This window comes from Bolinopsis microptera, chromosome 2 (genome assembly GCF_026151205.1).
Source record: "Bolinopsis microptera isolate Bmic1 chromosome 2, MBARI_Bmic_1.0, whole genome shotgun sequence".
In the NCBI taxonomy this organism is placed as follows: domain Eukaryota; kingdom Metazoa; phylum Ctenophora; class Tentaculata; order Lobata; family Bolinopsidae; genus Bolinopsis; species Bolinopsis microptera.
The window spans coordinates 5,830,737-5,852,271 of record NC_087073.1 but is presented as its reverse complement, the minus strand read 5'-3'; the positions used below and the strand labels follow the sequence as shown (position 1 = coordinate 5,852,271).

Below are 21,535 nucleotides of genomic sequence, written 5' to 3'. Positions count from 1 at the left end.
GGAATATGAACAGATCAGCGTTCAGCGACTGTAACCATCTTAGTTCATTTACAAAGTTATTAGATGGTCACAGTCTCATGTACTGCACAAAGTTAATCAATCTCAGCATGGTATCTTACTAAAACATATCCTATTAGTAAAACAAACAACTCACCAGTTCGGTGTGACCTATGCATGTTTCTTAACCAATCAACGCTATATTGTCGTTTCTTTTGTGCTCGAACGGGTAGGTTAACATTTATCGGACGCTCATTTATAGATTTAAGTTGATAATGGTATTCTTTTTTACATTAATACAGTTTATATTGATATTTGATAATCCGGTTCTAACCAAGTGGTAACCTTATTTGTACGAACCTGGTAACCTGGTAAACTGGTAACCTTATTTGTACGAACCTGGTAACCTGGTAAACTGGTAACCTTATTTGTACGAACCTGGTAACCTGGTAAACTGGTAACCTTATTTGTACGAAAACAAAATACCACAAATTGGGTTTAAACCTTATATAAGGGGTCCTTCAAATATTACGTAGTCAGTTTTTGGACAATTTTTACCCCCCCCCCCCCACCCTTCCGTAATCAACCTTACAAATTGTGTCAAAATTACACTAGCGTAATCATTTTATCCACCTTTTATCTAATATTTTATTACCTTTCACCTCATCAGCGCGCATTCTTCAGACCCTGTGTACATAGAACTTTTACAAATTTGTAAAAGTTCTATGTACATTTTCTAGTAGCGTTATCGTATTCATACATGTGTGCATATATTTATATTTGATTGTAATTAAAGATTTTGAGGCGTTAGTGCCGAGTAATGCCTCCGGGTAGTGCTCCTCATTCCTCGATTAATCATCCTAAAACCCTCATCCTAACCATATGATGAACTTTAACCCTAAACCTAACACCAACATGAACACTAGCACGAGCCAAATAGCACATTCCAAAGGTAGGAGATAAGGTTCGGGGGATGAATGACCTAATGACCACAGAAAACAGCGATTAGACCAGACCACTTAGCCGCATAAAAGCTGTCGACTGTTGAATTTTGATGCATGTTTTTATCTTCTGTTTATGCGAACTTTATTTTAAGTAATTATAATAAGTTATAATAAATATAATAATAATGATAAATAAATAAGTTATAATTTACAAGAGATTTTTTAGCTCGTTCATTCATTCTATGACTCGTTGTTTTTGTCATCAAAATTACCTGATAGTTTTATGTGAAAGGTAAAACTGTATCCGTTCGAATTTTTGTGATCACTATTAGTTTTTAACTCTTAAGACAACACGGTTTTGTTAATGAACGTTCATGCACAACCCAATTGATACCTTTCACGGACAATCTTGCACTTGCACTGAACAACAGATCCAGGACTGATATAATATGATTTGATTTTGCGAAAGTTTTTGATAGCGTTTCGCATGACCATGACCTCATTTTAAGTAAATTAAAGAATATTTTTAATGTCGATGGACTAATGCTTAAATTTATTAAGTCCTATCTTGAGGGGCGACAACAACAAGTAGAGATAGGAGGCCAAACGTCTTCCTCTCTTCCAGTTCGGTCTGGTGTCCCTCAAGGTTCTATACTTGGCCCTATATTGTTTGTAATATTTATAAATGACATGTTCTCCTGTGTCTCCGAAGGCACCAATATAAGGCAGCAATATCGCCCTTTATGCAGATTACACTAAAATTTGGAGGGAGATTTTTGGTTACCCTGACCATCACATAATTTAAAATGACATCAATAGATTGTATGATTGGTCAGTGAGAAACCGAATGAAGTTCCACCCACAAAAGTGCAAAGCCCTCTCTGTGTCCTTGCAAAGAAACGTGCTGGATAACTTGCCATTCAATACCTTCTTCTATAAACTTTCTTGAAGTGATATTGACTTTGTGCCCTCTTAGTCAGATTTAGGAGTCGCAATATACTCAAGGTTTAATTGGGGAGTACAATGTAAAGCGCTTGTTTCCAAAGCTAACTCCAGACTTGGACTACTTAAGAGAACATGTCATTTCACTACTGATAAAAGGCAGAAAAGATTCTATTAAGCGTTAATTAGGTCTATATTTGAACATTGTTCTGTCATATGGTCCCCTCAAACTGCAACTCATCTTCAACAGTTTGTTGCTATCCAAAAGAGGGCCATTAAATGGATCAATGGTGAACCGTACTCCAGTTATAATGACAATAAACTTGCTACAGAGCAAAAGAAATGAAATATTCTCCCTGTTAAACAGAATTTTATTTATAACAATCTTATGACCTTCTATAAAATAGTGAATAGCACAATTCCAGTTTCGCTCCCTACTTATTTAGTCCTATGCCATCCAGAGGGAACCCGATACACTATACTAGGCACAATGCTCAAATAATTGATAGGTCGGATACTTCAAATTATATGAGTACTACTGTGCCCTGCTCGATGCCTTCCGAAATAGCTTCTATCATAGATCAATGCTGAAATGGAATAGTCTACCAGTATGTATCCGGCAGTCAGAGCGGATTTCTACTTTTGAGGCCAAACTGATCAAGTACCTCTGGGCTGCCGATACAGTCTGGCCAGATTAGCTCATCAGTCTTATGAGTCTCAGAAATGTGTTTTTGTTGGTTACAATTCTGTCCGTCCAATTTCCTATCCGCTTGTCTTTTTTCTTCTATCAGTTGTCACAGAATTGTAATGAATAAAATCCTTATAATTATTTATGATATGTTTGATTTCTTGTTATTGTTTGTAATTCAAATTTGGTAGACGGCCCCAACGTTAATGTGGCTCTTGCTATGTGTTGGTTCAGCCGAATTAATTATTATGTAATCAAATTTATTTTTCTCTTTTAGTTAGCTGTCATCCGGCCAAACATTAAGCAACTTATATTGCAGTACCATTTATTAATTAGTATATAAAAATATGTCATTGTAATTTTGCATGGCTAAAATGTAACGCTTGATTTATATATATAAAAATTAATTGAATTTTCAAATAAATAAAAAAGACCCTCTTTTAAACACAAGCATTATCTGTTTTGTGGCCACATGCGTGTTTTCCAATATTTCCAAACGTTATCAAATTGCTGAAGAAACGTAATCACATTGCCTTATCTCTAATTCCAATCATCAATTTCTTCCTCTGCCGAATTCAACACCCCTGGTTCATCCTAAAATACTTTCACTCAAACATGACTAATTATACTGAAGTAACACCAGTAGTCAGTTACTGTTAAGAGGTTACCCTTCAGTCGGACAACTTGGATAGTTGAACTCTACAACCAGTCTACTGTATTGTGCAGGCCCGTCCATAATAAAATAAAATTACTCACGCTTTCACGTGAGCACGTGTTTTCGTCTTAAACAGCGTCGGTGATATTTATAAAACTATGAAAGAGGCCCGTCCATCACGCACACTATTGTCTTATTGAAATCATCCTATCAAAATATAATGCATATATAATAAAGATGATGAATAAATTCCGAAGAATTTCGGATAAGCGTTATACTAATTATATTTATTCAGAGTAAAACCAGAAGTCACATGATTTTAATATTCGAATTTTATAAAAAGATGGAGACGTAATTCGATCATCTGTATAGTATAGGTATAAATAACTTAATTTTACTCGTGGGAAATTTGTTTGCTTTGGAAAAATCCTACAGGAAGCTTTGAAGTTGAGTGCCCAAATCGCGGAAACCGTGTGAGATACACCATTGCAAAAATTTTTGCAGGTTCGAATGCTTTTTATTATATTAAGGCCTTTTGACCAGTATGAAGGAATAAAAAATTGCCCAAGTAATAAGAACTTTAGGTTCCGAAATATAAACCCTTCAAGTGATTTAAAATCTCTAAATAAATAAATTCCTGCTAGTATTACTAATACTAATTATTAAATGAGCGAAGCTGAACATCTCTCTAGTTTCACGCTAAATTTAGACTGCTACGGGCTACCCTGAAACCTGATTCTATCACATCAAAAGAATAGCCCGACTGTATCCTGTGTCCTTATTTTATTATCCAATTCGATTGAGAATTTGCAGAATTTCTACCACCTGTATTTCAGTTTTTCACTTATATCCTTCAACATGTTGTGTTTCCGTGATTTAGAAAATGTGCCTCAATTTTAAAGTTTTTCTTGATGAATATTCTTTGTTCGAGATACATGGTATCTCACAGATTCAACAGCAATAATTTTAATTGAAAACTTGGCTACATAATTTAAACCATGTTAAATTTCCAACATGCATCTGATTTATCAAATATCGTTTTTACATACCGTATCACACGGTAAAACTTTGAAATAGACCTCGTTATCTAGTAATGGTATTCATTAAACAGTGTTAACTGTGAGATCTCCAGATAGTTATACTGTAAGATGCTTGTTACAATATCAATCAAATACTCAACTTGCCGACCTATATATATAATATTATGTAAGATGTCTCTCTACACACGAATACCTTAGTGCAAGAAATATAGGCGGCAAGAATATAAGGCGCTAGAAATTAAGGCGGCAAGAAATTAAGGCGATATTTTTTTCGGAAAAAATACGATTTTTGATCGCAAATTTGGTTATAGTTTTGGTCGAAATAGTGTCAATTTTATTCTTTTATCAGTCTATAAAGCAAATTAAAGCAAAATAAAGCGAAATTTCCGCACAAGCTAGTACCGATAACTGTAGGACATGTGCCAATTGAAATATCACGAATTGTCTACTTTTCGATTGGTCATGGCTGCTCCTACAAAGTAAAAGTCCTGGAGGAGAAACCTGCACGTTCTCCTCTTACACAGGGCGGCTTAGAAGTGAAGTGCTCTGTAACTGCTTCATGGACCAATGAGAAGGGAATAACGCTCCTCAAGAAGTTAGTCGACGAAAAGTACAGCTTCGACAAACGTTTGGAGGATGAATCAGCTGATATTATCAAGAAGCTATTTCCAGACACGACGGAGCAAGATGACGACGACTATCTTGGTTATGGATTGCAGCTGCTGGAGATATATGACTCTGATGAAGAAGGAGAAGACGAGAATATTAATTGATATATTAATGTATTTAGACTCAAGTTAATTTATTTTAAATATGTATTTCATTGAATTCTAGCAAATAACGAAATCGACATGTAAATTTAAAATAATAAAATCACACGAAAATTTCTTATGAAAAAATCGCAAGAAAAAAAATTAAGGCGGTTAGAAATTACGGTGGTCAGATATTAAGGCGGCAAGAAATTAAGGCGATTTTGTCAGAATCGCCTTAATTTCTTGCCGCCTATATTTCTTGCACTAAGGTATACCGTAGAAAATGTTGTAGTTTACGGCAGTGAACTCGAAATAGTACCGGGGGGGGGGGGGGGGGGTACTTTTTTGATGGAACATAACCCTAAGAGTACCCGAGGGGGGGGGGGGGGGGTGGGTGTTTTATGAAATTTTCGAAAAGTATCATGGTACTTTTTTTGTCCCAAAAAAAAGAAGGGGTACCCCAAAACATGATTATAAAAGTACTTGGTACTTTTTCATTACCAAAATGTTAGAATTGGGGTTTTCTGAAATTATACCTAGCTTGTTGTAGATCTAATCTATGGGTTTTCTGAAATCATACCTAGCTCGGTGTAGATCTAATTGGGTTTTTCTGAAATTATACCTAGCTTGTTGTAGATCTAATTGGGTTTTTCTGAAATTATACCTAGGTCGGTGTAGATCTAATTGGGTTTTTTCTGAAATTATACCTTCCCCCTTTAGGTATGATTGCAATTTCTGTAGCGGAAAACCTTAAAAAACCTTAAATTTGCACTTTATTGCATTAAGTTTGTCCAAACTTTCGCACTGTGGACCTTAAAAAACCTTGAATTTAACTGTTTTGGACCTTAAAAATGGGTCAAAAGGGGCCTTAAAAGACGTGAAAAAACCTTAAAAATGACTCTCAAAAATGCCAGCAACCCTGCTCACAAGTCACATCGAGGTGTCAGAACATCTTCAGTTTAGGAAAACTGATGAACAGGAATTTTTTGAAAAAAAGGAGGGGGTGGGGGGTCATTCGGGACAATTTCGAAAAGTACCGTGGTACTTTTTTGTTATTCCATTCGTGAAGGAGGTGGGTGGGTGGTTATTTTCAGAAATTTCGAAAAGTCAGCATATGTTCCATCAAAAAAGTACCTGCACCCCCCCCCCCCCCCCTAGTACTATAACATATTCCATCTACATAGTGTAATGTAGTATATATACTAAGTTGTAAGATATCTTACTATATATAAAGCGAGACGATATATATATATTTATCTGTGCCATTTTACTGACACCACGGCATCAACTTTAACGCGACTTTCCGCAAAAACCGTAAAAGATATACAACTGAAACTTTTTTGACTGGGTCAAATGCTTTAATGGCCTTCAAATCAGCATGAAAAAATAAAAAATTGGCCAAGAAATAGGAGTTTTAGAGCCCAAAATTTGGACCCCCAAGTGGTGTCAAAAACGCGAATTAAATAGGTAATAATTATTTTAGTCTCTTAAGTCTTGACACCACTTTAGGGTTAGACGGGTTCCTGCTAGTATATATAAATTGTAAGATGTATATATATATAAATTGTAAGATATATATATATATATCTTACAATTTAAGACATTACCATTCATCCTCTAGTCTCCATCGTTGATGGATCAAATCAACAAAATTATTAGTTTCAATACATTGAAATTATTCGACTTCCATATACTTTGTGGTTATAAGATGGGTAGGAGCTCTCAAAAATACCGATTCTGATGGAATCAGACAAAATTGTAAATTTAGGTGACTGAACGTTATCATTGTGTAAAAGTAACTGGAGTACCAGTATAAACGTGACGCCTAGAAAGGTGGAACTTGGTCAGATTAAACACTCCTAATTGTCCGATTTGAACTTGGGCGCACTAATTATGTGATTATTGTTATTATGTAATTATGTAAATCAGAGGGGACCTGTCTTCTTAACAGTTAAAGAGTTAAGTAGAAATTGCTGTGATATACCTCGCAAGCTAGGGGACGCAAAACGCCCTTCAGCTGTTTGCCGTCTACGGGAGGGAAAACTCAAGGAGGAATGTTATCGTAATTCGTAATATGATATACCCCCTAAAGAGTGAAGTAGACCATTGTAACTCTTTATCTTGCCACATCACGAACGAAAAGGCCCCCGACTTGCAAGAAGTTGATATACAATTACAACTTCGGAATTTAATAATTTTTTTAATCACATTCACCAACATTTAAAATTAAGGGTAAATTGAAGGAACTTCGACATGCCATGGTCGTCCAAACCGAAGTTATTTGATCTAGGCACTCCTTAGTCCCTGACACTCTGCAGTCTGTAGGGTAACCGAATCATTTTTTTCCCAGGATTGCCAATAATTTATCAAGAATTTTTGGAATAGTTCCTGAAGCAAACCTTGTGTGGCTGTTCGGTTTTGATATTTTGTTATAAATGAGACGAACTATATGTATTTTTAAATTTGAATGAACGATATCATTTCGATAGCTATTTGATCCTTATAAATACAGTGCAGCAAATTCATAGCCGTATATGTAATTACTGTATGTAAATTGTAAATATTAAGTTACGAAATTATTCGTAATTGTCAGTTTGAAAATATTTTGCAACATATTTGTCTTCATGATGGGGTGAGTTCAATCGATGCATCCTAATCGGTTTTGCCTGGTTTACTAATTCCAAACCATCCTTAAATTTTTCGTTATTCAAGCGAAGAAATTTTGTGTCTTTCTTACTCGCAGATTTTTTAGTTGCATTATTAAAAATAAATGAATCTTTATAATAAATTCGCCTTTGCTTTTCTAAAAGCTTTATATATATGTTTATACCTTTTAAAGCTAAAAAGCTTTCTGCTTTATCTATATCGGTTTATATTGCATCAATTTGCACCTCGTATAAATATAGAGTTTGACTAAGTCAAAGGAACAAGCTTTCAGTTTATTAGTTTTAAGCCGATAAGAAACCGCATGTCGATCGCAGTTCTTTAGTTCTTTAGCTTAGGGAAACATGTCAATTGTTAAAGCTATCATTGCTGAAACATCACGCATAGTTTAAAATGATTAATGTTATAAATATCATTCAATACTAACACTAGGTTAGGAATGTTGGAGGTTGCGAGTTCGCACATCTTTATCCGATCCTGGGTCTCAGAGGAATCCTGAAAATCGTAGATATTATTTAAGATATTCTTTAATACTACTATATATAATAAAGTATAAGAAACTTTTTTTCTGAAAAAAAAACGAGCTCATAACGAACGCGATCTTTGGGATGGCGGATGCCGAATTTTACTATCGTATTCTTAAACAGCAGGCAAGACGACTCATCATAGCGTAGTATTCCGTAGTACGTACACTTTAGAAGAGCTAACGCCTAACTTCCAAGAGCAAGTAACCTTCACGCCGCAGTAAGTTCCTTAAATACCATATGTACCGACTACCGATAGTACCACTTCCAGCTTCAGACTTCAGGGGCAGGTCCCAGACAGCTTTAATCCTTAAACGTGTTCCCTGTTTATTGATCGGATACTTGTATGTCAAGTGCGGCGGAAAGAAGGCACAATTTTAATACAGTTTTACTAAATCGCTGAGATTCTCCCAATAAGAGACTCCTTCAAAATTGTATGGTTAAATTGTCCAGAAATTAGCCAGTGAAATAATTTTGTACTCTCGTATCACTACTTCTTAAGAGATTGTCGGGACCTTCTCTTTTTGGATTTGATGACATTTAATTTGTTTACGTGTTAAAGTAATATGATCCACATATTTTCATTTATGGACATGTTAAACTTAATGTGAGGTTCAGAAAATTGGTACACACAAAGAATAGCGTGATTCAGTAAATCGATTAGCCTTACCATAAGCTGTACGTTGTTTCCATTCTTTTGATATTTTGATACAATTAATACTGCTTTGTTATATTGCTTGTTATTATTAAGGCTGTTAGGTGAGACCCCGGCAATGTGAATTTATAGCAGCTGGACGGCTACTCCAGATTTACGTAGGTGGGCGGTGTTTTAAGTGGTAAAAATAGGTGGAAGGGGTTTAAAGTGGTAACAATAGGTGGGAGGGGTTAAGAGTGGTAAAAATAGGTGGGAGGTGTTTTAAGTGGTAAAAATAGGTGGGAGGGGTTTAAAGTGGTAAAAATAGGTGGGAGGGGTTTAGAGTGGTAAAAATAGGTGGGAGGGGTTTAAAGTGGTAAAAATTGCCGTAGCAAGTGAACGAGCCTTTCATAGAAATTTTGCGTCCTAGTATTGGAAACAAATTCTTGTTCCAGTTCCAATTTAACAATTTCTGTCAACAATAGAAACCAATCAATTTATCCCGGACCAATTTATTACCATCACAGTTGAGTTTCGGAATCGGGTAATTGTCCCTATTTACAATACAAAAACACTACAGCATTCAACTAACGAACCTGCTTAGTGCTTATCCATTAATTCCCGGCAAAAATTACGACTTGCTCGGACGCGAAAATATTATTCATCATCTTCAATGGTTTAAGATATTTTGGCACATATGATAGGATTTTTTTATCTGCGTCTTATGTAGCCATTTAGCCCAAAAGTAAGATTAGCTCACCTGGTTTGTGTTAGTAGTTTTAGGAGTAAGTGAGATTATAGCCCTGCCATCCACACATCCTTTTAACGAGAAGTAGTGCTTCACCAGCTCTAAACAGGGGGTATATTCAGTTAGTAGTGCTTCACCAGATCTAAACAGGGGGTATATTCAGTAGATTCATATTTTGTTTGCCACTTATAATTGTTATTAAACACTAAAAATATCTCTGAAGAGGCTAAGTAAATTCAGAAAATTGTTATTCATTATTCAATACACATAATTATTATAATTTATAAATAACATAATTTATAAGTAACATCAAACGGTACCATAAAGCACTATTGTAAATACTGAAAATAGCGCTTGAACAAAAAGATTAACCGCTCATTAGCCTTTACTAATTACATTAGCCTTTACTAATTACATTAGCCTTCACTAATTACATTAGCCTTCACTAATTACATTAGCCTTTACTAATTACATTAGCCTTCACTAATTACTATTACTTCTGCAGACTTACCGAAGACTCTGATGTGATAGTTGGTAATAGGGTCGAATGAGCCGCTAGCTAGGAGAACCAACTTGGATATATCCGGATCAGTGCTTCCTCCTGCCATATCATCCTATACTTAATTAAAGGAAAGGTTATTTTTTAATTTACATAAAATATTTATAATACATCATATTACATATTTACGTATATATATTACGTATATTACGTATATAACTGCATTGAGCACAATTGGTGTTAGCAATAGATCTTACGAGATCTTATATTGTTACCAACGTTTCCAATGTCAACATCCGGACACGGAATTCCTACGCCGCACGGAATTCCGACCCTAAATTAAGACCACGTTAATAAAAACTTTGTTGGTGGTTGGTAATGTTTATAATGATGGTTGATTTTTTTGTAAACTTGTCTTATCATCTACTGTTTAACTCAGTCAGTTTTCATCAATCTTCTGTAATTTACAATACTTTCATTTACAAACAAGTAAAAAGGTATTAATTAAATTTCATCAACTTTAAATCGTACATCAGCAATAAGAAATTCAAAGTTTAACTAGTTTTATTGGCCTAACTATCAAATTCCCCAACCACGATGCAATCTGTAGAATAAGTAATAAGTATGTACAATGTTCGTTTAACTAAACTGCCAAATGTTGAGAAGAATAAACGTTAAGAGTAAATCAAAGCAAATACTGTTAAGAGAAAAGTGTATTCAACTATTTAAAGTTATAATGCTAAAGTATTAAATTGGTTAAATATGATATCACCTGCGCTAAAATTAATGTATAAAATGAAATCGATGGTTTCTATTATAGTATCCATGAATTCGATTGTACACACTACACAAAGTTACATTTTGATTTTCGACGACTTATTTTACCAGTCCACATACTCTTAGTAGAGTCAAAGTTCGTTCTATTATAGTTAATATACAGTATTATATTGAGGATGAGAAGCTTCATTACATTCAGAAGGGGTTGGTGTGTCCGTGTCGAGTACTCGAGGCAGGTAGGACCCTGGAGGTGGGTAACAAGGTGGAGGAGGGTAGGATGCTTGCGGAGGGCTGCCAGACTTTGGGGCCGGAGTGATATGATCCACCATATACGTCATCAAGTAATTAACATGCAAGCTTGAAGCTTATGACGTATAGTTAGTGATGTGATCCATGGATTGAATATAATTGACCTAGAAATGGGCTAGATCTGGGGTAGAGTTCATATGACAACTCTGTACAAATTAAGAAGTGAACATGTTTTAAATTGAGACAATGTATTGGTTGGTTATAAAATGATAAATCGATTAATAATATAATACTTCAGAATACAACAAATTACTCAATATTATTACCAAAGTATTTCGCAACAGCGAACAAGTACTCAATCTTTGTTTGTCGTGTAGAAAGAACAAAGGTCGTACAGAATACTGCTGGAAATCCTCTTCTTTTTGGAAGAAGTCTTTCCAACAGCAAGCCGATCCAGATGATAGTCTGTAACAACCTGTTGCTCCTTAATAGCACGAAAATATTCTTGAACAGAGGGCTTTGGGCGATCCAATTGTTGTGTTCTGCGAGGGTCTGAAGGTTCCTCGCAGAACAAAGGCTATGATTCTCACATCTCGGTCAGTCTTCCCATAAAAGAGGATAAATTGTTCGTCTCATCTCGTAGATGTGCAGGGTTATTCTGCAGCCTTCCTCTTGACCGTTGTAAGGAGTTCGAGTCTCTGTGGGGTAGCCAGATCCGAATCGTGGTTGTGTGGTTTACTTCCAAGGGAAAGAGTGTTGTCTGTTAGAGCGAGGTAGCTCATGGCAGGACATTTAAGGGATTTGTTCTTCTGGCAACGCCAAGCAGAGGAGAGGACGGTGTCATCATATTTCTTGCTGCTGTAGATATATCCGTCAGAATCAAGCACCTGTTGACATCCTCTGAAACCGTTGAGGAACTGGGAGAAGGTAGGCATGACTGTTGATAGAATGCGATACTGCTACCTTCTATCACCCAATATTTATACCTAGAACACTAGATCGGCTCACTCCCCTTGCATGCCTTTGACACGTACGTCTCACATCCCTTGATACGAGAACCCCCCCCCCCCCCCCCCCCCCCCCCCCCCTTTAGCAAGGTTCCCGTCCTTTATGTGATCTACGATTCGAGCAGTCAGATCATGTTTACTTCTTAATGTACAGCTATGTTTTACAGAATTGACATGTGAACTCTACCCCAGATCTAGCCCATTTCTGTGTCAATTATATTCAATCCATGGATCACATCACTAATTATACGTCACTAATTGGTGACGTGATCTGACCCCTCTTTGGGGGCCGGATCAGTTTCCGGTCCCAAAGTCTCCCAGTGTTGCGGAGGGTAGGATACTGGCGGAAGGTAGGCGGGTTAGATGCTGGTAGTAGTTAAGATGGTGGAGGAGGGTAGGATGCTTGCGGGTAAGTTGCTTGCGGCGGCGGTTAATTCAACTTTGATATAGTATTTATGCGCTATTGTTGAGCTTCATTTGTTTTAGTTTCAATGGTAATACTCTACCTTTCACAATTTACATAATTCTAATTGTGAAAACTACGCTACTAAACTTACTTAATTTTATGTTATTTCTTAGCAATTTAACAGATCATGGAAATTGAAATGAATATTCCACGAGTAACAGATTGCGGACTCTGGGGCTGGAGACCATCTTTCTTAAAGGTTTGGATGAAAATCTAATTTTAGGTGAAAAAATAATGTTTATTTGGAATTGGCAACCTGTTGTCAATCTATATCTGTTCAGAAAATGACAGAGTTAACACACATTCGTCATTGATTATTTATTATAAGTCAGCGAGGGTGAGTAGAAATTGTAACATTGTTTTGTTTCAGATATTCAACACTCCTAATATGTACCTGGTCCTCTTCTCCATATCCTCTTTCGCAATATCCACAACTCTGGGTATGAACCAAGTGCTGATACCCACCCTCCAGCAACTCTTCAACTTGAATTCAAAGCAAATTGGTAAGGAATCGTTGGTATAAGCTGTTTTGACTATTTTATTTAACACTTTTACTATACAAATTTAAAAAGGTTATACTGGTGATGATGAGCCGGGGTTTGAAATTTTATTTTAACACCTCCTTGAATCAAATATGAAATCATCTGTATCCCATATAGGTTTGATTCTCATCTCAAATGACTTGTCTGGTCTTGTTGTGGCGTTCATATTCGGGCATTTTGCCAGCAAAGGAAAGATGAGGTGGCTACTTTTTGGAGTGATAATCAACTTGATAGCAAATCTGTTGCAAAGTGGTACACAGCTCTTTGTCAAGGTATGAACAAATTATTGAGAACTCGATATTAAGACGTATGGTAAGTGGTAAGTATAGTGAGCCTCCAATGTAATTATTTATTCGGGTTTGAAGTCAATCTAAGAGGGCTCGTTGAGCCTTAATCATTATAATTCCTATAACACATCATACGCTTGATCCAAACAGAATGCCGTATAGTGTGTAGTTGCTGTCACAACAAGACAGCAATCCATAGTAAGTACCCTAAACAGAACTCTTTATCTCCGCCAAAAATTGTTATCTGGTCCGAATATGAGCCTTGTCTTCCCAAATTCATCCGAACTAGCATTTCGGTGTTTGTGTGCTAAAGCTTTCAGGCCTGCACATCCCTTGCCCCGTTACTTGTTAGTTGGCTGTCCTTCTACTGTCTAATTAGCAGTCAAGGACAAATTCATACACCATAATATGGGCATTATATTTTAGTGAACTATTATAAATTTGCTGACTCTGTCAAATGTGCTAAAAATTTCTTGTTTCATTGAAAATTTCTCATTGATAGTGGCATAATAACATTTGTTAATTGTTCTAATAAATCCTATAATTGTAAATAGTGGCATAGTATCTCAATAATCTCAAATGAGCAACTTATCATCTTAGCTTCCAGAACCATCAAACAACGTGACGACATCTATAATGGGAACAAAGGAAGAAACCCTGGCCCTCTGTACCCCGGGTGGGGGAGATGACATATCAATCAACCTCTCCGTGGTGGACTCAATGTTTTATGCTGTTCAGAATAATAAATTGTTCTGGATCCTCTTCTTGGCAGGAATATTGCAGGTAAAAAGGAAAAATATCAACAACAAAAATTGAGCAGGCTAGTAACCATCTTATTTAGATGAATGAATTTTCCTTTCAACGTATCATAAAACATAACAACTATTAACATTTTCTATATCTGAACAAAATTACCTCCAAATCAGGGTATAGGATCACCTCAAGCAATTTGTGGTTTGACATATCTAGATGAAGTGATGACAAAGAAGAAACTTGGTCCATCTGTCGCTGTTAATAATGTCATCAATCTGCTAGGGTTTTCAGTATCTTTTGTGTTTGGAGCATATCTCCTGACACAGTATGTCACCTTGGGTACACCCCCAGATGGGGTGACACTGGGAAGTGGACAGTGGGTGGGCGCATGGTGGATGGGGTATCTAGCACCTGGAATCTTGCTTGCTCTTTCTGGGATACCTTTAATACTGTTCCCTACGCAGATGCCAGCAGCCAAGGTTTGATGGGGATATTTATTTTAAGTTCTATGTAAACAAATAGCACCAGAGAAATTTTATTTTTGAAATTTAAAGTTAAATATACTGAAAAAAATAAAGCAAACTCAGTAACATTAAAGGCAGTTCTACAAGAGAAGATAGATAGCGGGGAGGCAAGTCAGCAAGAAAAGGACTCTGAACTGAACCGATCATTCAAGGAGCTTATAAAGGACTTGTTACCCACTGTGAAACGACTTATGAAAAACAAGGCTCTACTATTTCTCCTAGCAGGAGAAGCTCTTAACAACATCTTTCTCTCGTCCATGCCATATGATACTAAATTATTATCAGACCTGTTCAAGTAAGTCGGGGGAAAAAGTATCGATATGAAAAAAAGACACTTCCACTATAATTGAGCTTGAGCGTAGTGAAATTTTATGATCACGTTTTAATATCTCCCGCTATGGTTTAACAGTGCATGTGATTGTAGCACTACTTCGATACTAGCTCACCTTCTACCAATCATCTGTCGTTATATTGTCCACCTGATCTCAGGTAAAGCTGCTCAAAAATATCACCACAATCATTATGCACATGATGAGTCATTTCTTCATTTGCTTACCAAGTTACCAACTATTTTTATCGAAACAATTGATTGAGGTTATGATACATCATATGCATTAGACATTTTAAATGAAATTAATATCAATACCGTGATATCTGGAACAATACCTAGAGGATTCTAGAACAGTTTCATCACAGGATATCGTATTCAGAAACGGGGATGTTTATTGGGATTTTGAGAACAGTTGGCACAGTCGTAGGATTGGCTCTTGGTGGACTTTACATGGGAAAATTCAACCCATCAGGTAATGACTGTGTACTTAAATGGAATTTTAAATGACACCACACACTTTTATTTGGCGGTGCTGAGTTTTAAACGTGGATGATTTGCCGATTCAATTTAACAATTTTTAAATATTTAGTTTTAAGAACTGGTAAATTGAATGCAAAATTTCGATACAAGATTGTAATCATTTCAAAGAGAAGTTAGCACCATTTACACACAAATGTTAGTGGACTTATGTGTAAAATAATTTATATTTATTATTTAATATGGCCCCTCTTATGTTCCGGCGAGCAATTTTTACCTAATGCAAAATTCAGTGGACTATCATCAACGGTAGTCATGATCATTCATTGCCATATTATTATCCAGGAAAAACGTGTGTGCTGTTCGCAGCAGTCACCCAGTTTGTAACCCTGGCTGGACCATTCATGTCACTGTACCACTGTAACACTGACATTGTGGCTGGTATAACAGTTCCCTACCCAACTAACCCTTCTTTGGAATGGAAGTAAGAGCAATCAATCTGACAATTTTTGAAATTGAAATCTCATTGAACTCCTTAACTTAAGCATACTAGCAATTATTAAAAATCTAAAACAGTTGTACAGTAAAACATTCACCCCAGCAAGGGAAGCAGGAACTTGACAGACATGTGCAATGGTATATGTAGTTGCTCAACAGATTTCTACGAGCCCGTTTGTGATCTGGAGAATATGATAACCTACTTCTCCCCCTGCCATGCTGGCTGTTCTTCATATAACGTAACTTTTAGCTCTTTATTGTAACTTAAACAGTTCTTGGTAATTTGAATGTTTCATACTTGCACCTCATTCATTAGAAACTGCTAGATTATTTATGTTCCTTAATATATTGCAGGAAAGTAGTGGGATCTATCAGAGTTGTCAGTGTAGTCAGGCTGATTTAGTCCCAGGGGCCTGTCCCGCAGAGGATTCCTGTTCGACAAAGAAATGGACTGTTTTCATAGTCCAGCAATTACTTGGGGTTATAATTTTTATTAGTCAATACCCTGCTGTAAATGTGGCATATCTTAGGTGAGAAAACTTGCTTGGCAGATATCGAATTTGTAAAAAGAGTAGACTAACACAATATGAGGTTTTTAATTCCTCATAAATTTCCTCAAAGATTGGTTTAATTCTACAAAGGAGAGACAATTGTGACCTGATTTTTACCCTGGCTAAATTTTGATTACTAATCTTTAACGATTCCCAGAGTGGTTCCCGAGATTGACAGGTCAGCGACACAAGGCATGAAGCAGTTCTTTACACGTGGGTTTGGGTTCCTACTAGGACCCATTATATTTGGAGCTATCATTGACAACTACTGCGTAGTGTGGAGAGGTGGAGGAAGCTGCTGGCTCTACGATCTCCATGAGTATGTGTACCAAGACTGTTTCTTAGTTCTTACTTTTTTAAAGCATGGCACTAGTTAAAGTATTAACAGTTCATATTTTTAACTTTTATTGAAATGAGTGAATGACACCACCACAGATTATTTTATTATGATAATTCTCACTGTCGTTTGGCAAACTACACACATCAAAATTGTACAATGCAGTGGCTGAGAAGTGTAGACCATGCATGTTATAGTGTCACAGGGGCCATCATGAGTATTTTTGAGAATTCTTGAATTTGAAAATGTATAAAAAATTATTTTTGAATCGGAGAAATTCAGCATGGATTTCTCAGAACCCTGATGTCTTAGTGTGTGCAGCTACATGAAGTCCCGAAGAAACAGCTGAGGAGCGATTTTTTAAAAGTTTAAAGAACATCCAAGGCATGATATAGACTAACAAATGCCATTTTATATTTGCACTTCTTTAACCACTGATGCTAACCTAATTTCAGTATGATAGTGACGTTTACGGTCAGTCAGTTGGGATTCCGCATAGCAGGTGCTATCTGCATGTTTATTGCATGGAGACTGTACCCAGCACAAGCTGCTTACACGTATATCAAAGTTGATGAAACAGCTAAACTCTAGAATATGATTAATAACCTTTAACTATAAAACACATTTTGAACCACAGATTGTTGCATAATTTTTAGAGTAGACTCAATTTCAGTTCAGATGTCATTGTTTGAATTTTATGGTTTATTCGATGGAAAGTTGATCTTTACAATCGAAACATTGATGGACTTTGAAATTACTTTAATTTTTAATTTCAATCAGATTTGACAGCGAAACTTTTGTGATTCAGTTACTATTAGGGTGCATCTACATTGTAGTGTACTGTAAGCATAGACTATACTTTAATTTATTTACAAGCTATGATATTTGTTACACATAAATTCTATTATAGAAATGACAGTATCTATCATCATTATGTTTTGTTTGCTTTCTCAAAGATATATGCATGCTTTAAGAATAATGATTCTAGTGTCAAGGAGCAAGATTAGGGGGTGCATATATTCTAATCAGATTCAGGGATGTACTAATGTTTATTTACTCAAAATGATCACTTGATTTTGCTCTGGACTGGCTCATGTAAAAAGTTGATAAGAGCTATATACATACATACATGAAGAGGTCTCTTCCTAGTCGTTGGAGACGGAGTTGGCAGTGGAAAGGGAACCTGTTAAGCAATTCAATAACTTTTTTTTATCTGAGTGCCAACATTATGGATCTTGACATCAGGATCCAGCGTGCCAATGGTGTGTTTTACCAGCACTGTACTCTGGAAGATATGGACCACTAATCACTATCCTGTTATAGAGAGCTGAAGTTTGGAACACTACCAGAAAGCAGATGAAGTTGTTTGAAGTTTTTTATTTGACCTCCCTGAGAAGAATCTTGAAGGCAAAGTCAATGAAACAATAAGTTTTATTTTATATTCCTTTAATCATAAATAAAATAAGAGCTTAAACCACGAAGTAGTTAACTAAAAGTAAACTTGAGTAAATCTTCTTTGGTGATTGTATATAATTATTTATTAAACTTTATTTTGTTGTTAGTATTTTTATTATGGCAAGTGGTCGAATTTAGTGAAACAGGTCAGTTTTTCTCTAGTCTTAGAAAAATTTCTACTTTACAGTAGGCAATGCTGAGTGGCAGGAATGAGGGACCAAAACGCTTGGGGCGAACAGCCTGGCTGACGATAACAATAATTCCACTCTAGAGGATAAATCATTCATAATTCCTGCCGATAAGCACTAAAACGGGCCCATCTTAGTCTATTTATTGGTTAGCGTTAGGTTTAGGATTAGGAAATCAAAATAACGGGTGTTATTTGTAGGTTTACAACCTACCAGGACGCGCACCGAGTTGGACTCGTCGACGGTCCAATATATGGCCTGGAACAGATATCTTACGAGTATCACCCGTTAAGGTGTTATTTGAAGTGGAATAGATCGACATGGGCTCAACATAGTGGCGCCCCTTCCTGCCTACTGTACTTTATATCAGACAGAACTCACAGCCATCAGAGAAGCTTGCAAATTCCTTTCAACTTATACCAATACACACATCATCATATGGACTGACAGCCTCTCCTCTATACAAGCTCGCATTGGATAAGGATTGTAGGTTTACAACCTACCAGGACGCGCGCCGAGTTGGACTCGTCGACGATCCAGATACCTCTCGACGGTCCAAATATCTCGGTCGATGGAACAGATATTTTACGCATTACGAGTATCACCCGTTAAAAGAAGGATAGAACTACTAAACTAGAAGCAGTGTATGTAAAGTAACATAGGTGACCCAGCAAAAGTTACTAGCTGGTGGTGGTATATTAGAGCGGTGGTTTAATTTAAACAGACGGCTAGACCTCGCGCTCGACATTAAGCATGATTTGCACGCGTGGCGCATTCCAATCTTCAAGCAGTCAGCACGTGACACAATTCAGCCAATCAGAGTACAGGAATCTGCATTGACGGATGTTACTCGTCTAAATTTCTTCGAAGTAGCGCGCGCGCCGCTTTCTTCTCGAAATGGCCCGACGGCAAGTGCTACGAAGTAGCGCGCGCCGGGCCAGACCATTAACAACATTTCAAGAATCTGTAAATGTTCTCCCGGGGGTGGGGGGGACGTTATTTTTACAAGACGAACATGTTGCAAAAAACCGGAAATCTTTAACTATTTTACTTTCAAAGTTAGGCCCCATCCATTAAGGGTTTCTGAGGATAGGTGATAGACAATATGAAATTACATGTATCCCATGGACTTATCAATTGAGGTCTAGTGGTGGTGTCATCGTTTGTCGTACTCAAAACGTTTCGCGGAATGACAGGCTGAGCGCGGGCCAGTAATTGGTAATGGCGCGCTTACCTTGTACCTGGGGACCTCAGGCTATTTTACCTGAGGACCCCAGGCTATTATGTTCATTAACATAAAGATTTGGCGGAATGACAGGCTGAGCGCGGCCCAGTAAAGGCTATTATGTTCATAAACGCGCCCGCCTCATAATTGCGCCCGCCTCACGACAGTAAAAAGGGCTCTAGCCATCAACCCACCTAACGAGCGCTCCCGCAGTGGTGCGAAAGCGGCTCTTACTAAAGGGCCTTTTCACAAGAATTTTCTTAAAATTTGGGCGAGCGATTTAGTAGGAGCGCGCGAAAGCACATGGTTAGGTGAAACTAATCTGATAAACTAAACTATCGAATAAATTATCAAATATAGGTTCGATCTGATAAAAACTAAGATATTTAATAATCAAAAACATTACATCAAGTGGTTAAAAATCGATCTGAAGCTCGGCTTGATGTATCTGCTAGAGGAGTTTGGACTCCATTTGATAAGACCTTCTTGACATAAGGGTTTCACACCCCAATTGCTTATCAAACAGGACAAAAACTCTTCAAGAAGTATACGAAGAGAACGAGAAAGAGAAGAAGGACGAGTACTTGGAGAGAGTGTTGAATGTGGAGAAGTCTACCTTCACCCCGGCTGTATTCCTCACATCTGGAGGAATGTCTAAAGAGTGTAAGCAGTTCGTCAACAGAGTAGCAGACCTCATTGCAAGAAAAAGGAAGGAAAGGTACTGCGATGTAGTAAGACACGTGAGAACTAGGATAAGATTTGCAATGTTGAGAACAACTCTTATTGCTCTACGAGGGTACCGAGGAAAGAAGGTGGACACCAAACGTGAGATTCAGCTATCAGAAGTTTCACACAACCTCATCCCTGCCCCTATAATGGAGTAGATCATGTGTTTTGTTAAAATGTTTTTGAAAAAATTATTAGTAGCAATGAATTGTGCTCTGCCAATTGCAACACTTAAAATTTGATTGTGCTCTGCCAATTGCATCACTTGATTTAATTGAATGTATATATATACTGTTTGACATTAATAACAATCAAAAAATCGATCTGAAAGCTTTTCAGCTTATAGTTCAATCATGATAGTAATAGTAAGTAATAATAATAATAATAATTTATACTTATAGATTATAGATTATAGTGGAACAACAACTTAAAATGCACAGGTGTGCCACGAAAACAAGTCAGGATACAAGAAAACCTGAAAAGCAATCCACATTTAGGTTCCAAACCATAGAAAATTGTAAAGACTTGATACACTAAATTACAAGGTTAAGGGTATGCACTTAACAGTAGAAACGTTGAAAAAATAGTAAATTAATTTATATCATAAGCATGTTTAAAAAGAAACGTTTTCAGATACACTTTAAAAGATTCCAGTGACATGGAAATCTTAATTTCAAGAGGCAGCTCATTCCATAATTTAGAGCCAACTTTCTGAAACGATCTTTCTCCATACTGTGAATATACTCTAGGTTCAGTCAAATAGATAAGATGAATATAATTGGCATATTTAAACATATTACTTAAATAATCTGGTCCCATACCATTAAGACATTTATAGACAAGAAGCAATAATTATATCGAATTCTGTAACTAATAGGCAGCCAATGAAGGTCTTTCAGAGTGTCTCCTAGATGATCATATTTATATAGTCCTACTATAGCTTTAGCAGCTGCTGCAATTTGATTACTGCAATTTAGAATTATATATTATAGAAGTATATTTGTTTCAAATATTGAATGAGTTCAACTTGGCACGCATCTTGGTAAGTTATAATC

General features: G+C 36.6%; 2 protein-coding genes across 5 annotated transcripts in view; one reads left to right on the top strand and one right to left on the bottom strand.

Moving 5' to 3' along the window:
• The window catches only part of LOC134811505 (uncharacterized), a 32,332-nt gene extending 22,122 nt beyond the window's left edge, over positions 1 to 10,210 (bottom strand). For all 4 annotated transcript variants that reach the window (XM_063818352.1, XM_063818351.1, XM_063818348.1 and 1 more), the window contains exons 1-3: positions 10,100 to 10,210; positions 9,601 to 9,689; positions 8,110 to 8,177 (exon numbers count right to left, since the gene is read on the bottom strand). In XM_063818352.1, the coding sequence (XP_063674422.1) occupies positions 8,110 to 8,177; positions 9,601 to 9,689; positions 10,100 to 10,196 (254 nt within the window). In that variant the 5' untranslated portion in view covers positions 10,197 to 10,210. The remainder of the gene's footprint in view (positions 1 to 8,109; positions 8,178 to 9,600; positions 9,690 to 10,099) is intronic.
• A 2,480-nt stretch (positions 10,211 to 12,690) lies between these two features.
• Positions 12,691 to 17,820, top strand: LOC134826698 (solute carrier organic anion transporter family member 4A1-like). Its single transcript, XM_063839185.1, has 12 exons — positions 12,691 to 12,785; positions 12,957 to 13,089; positions 13,246 to 13,400; positions 14,016 to 14,198; positions 14,342 to 14,647; positions 14,767 to 14,987; positions 15,389 to 15,495; positions 15,846 to 15,984; positions 16,102 to 16,237; positions 16,353 to 16,528; positions 16,707 to 16,868; positions 17,342 to 17,820. The coding sequence occupies exons 1-12, from the start codon at positions 12,714 to 12,716 to the stop codon at positions 17,475 to 17,477; spliced, it is 1,926 nt and encodes a 641-aa protein (XP_063695255.1). The 5' UTR covers positions 12,691 to 12,713; the 3' UTR covers positions 17,478 to 17,820.
• The last annotated feature ends 3,715 nt before the right edge of the window (positions 17,821 to 21,535 follow it).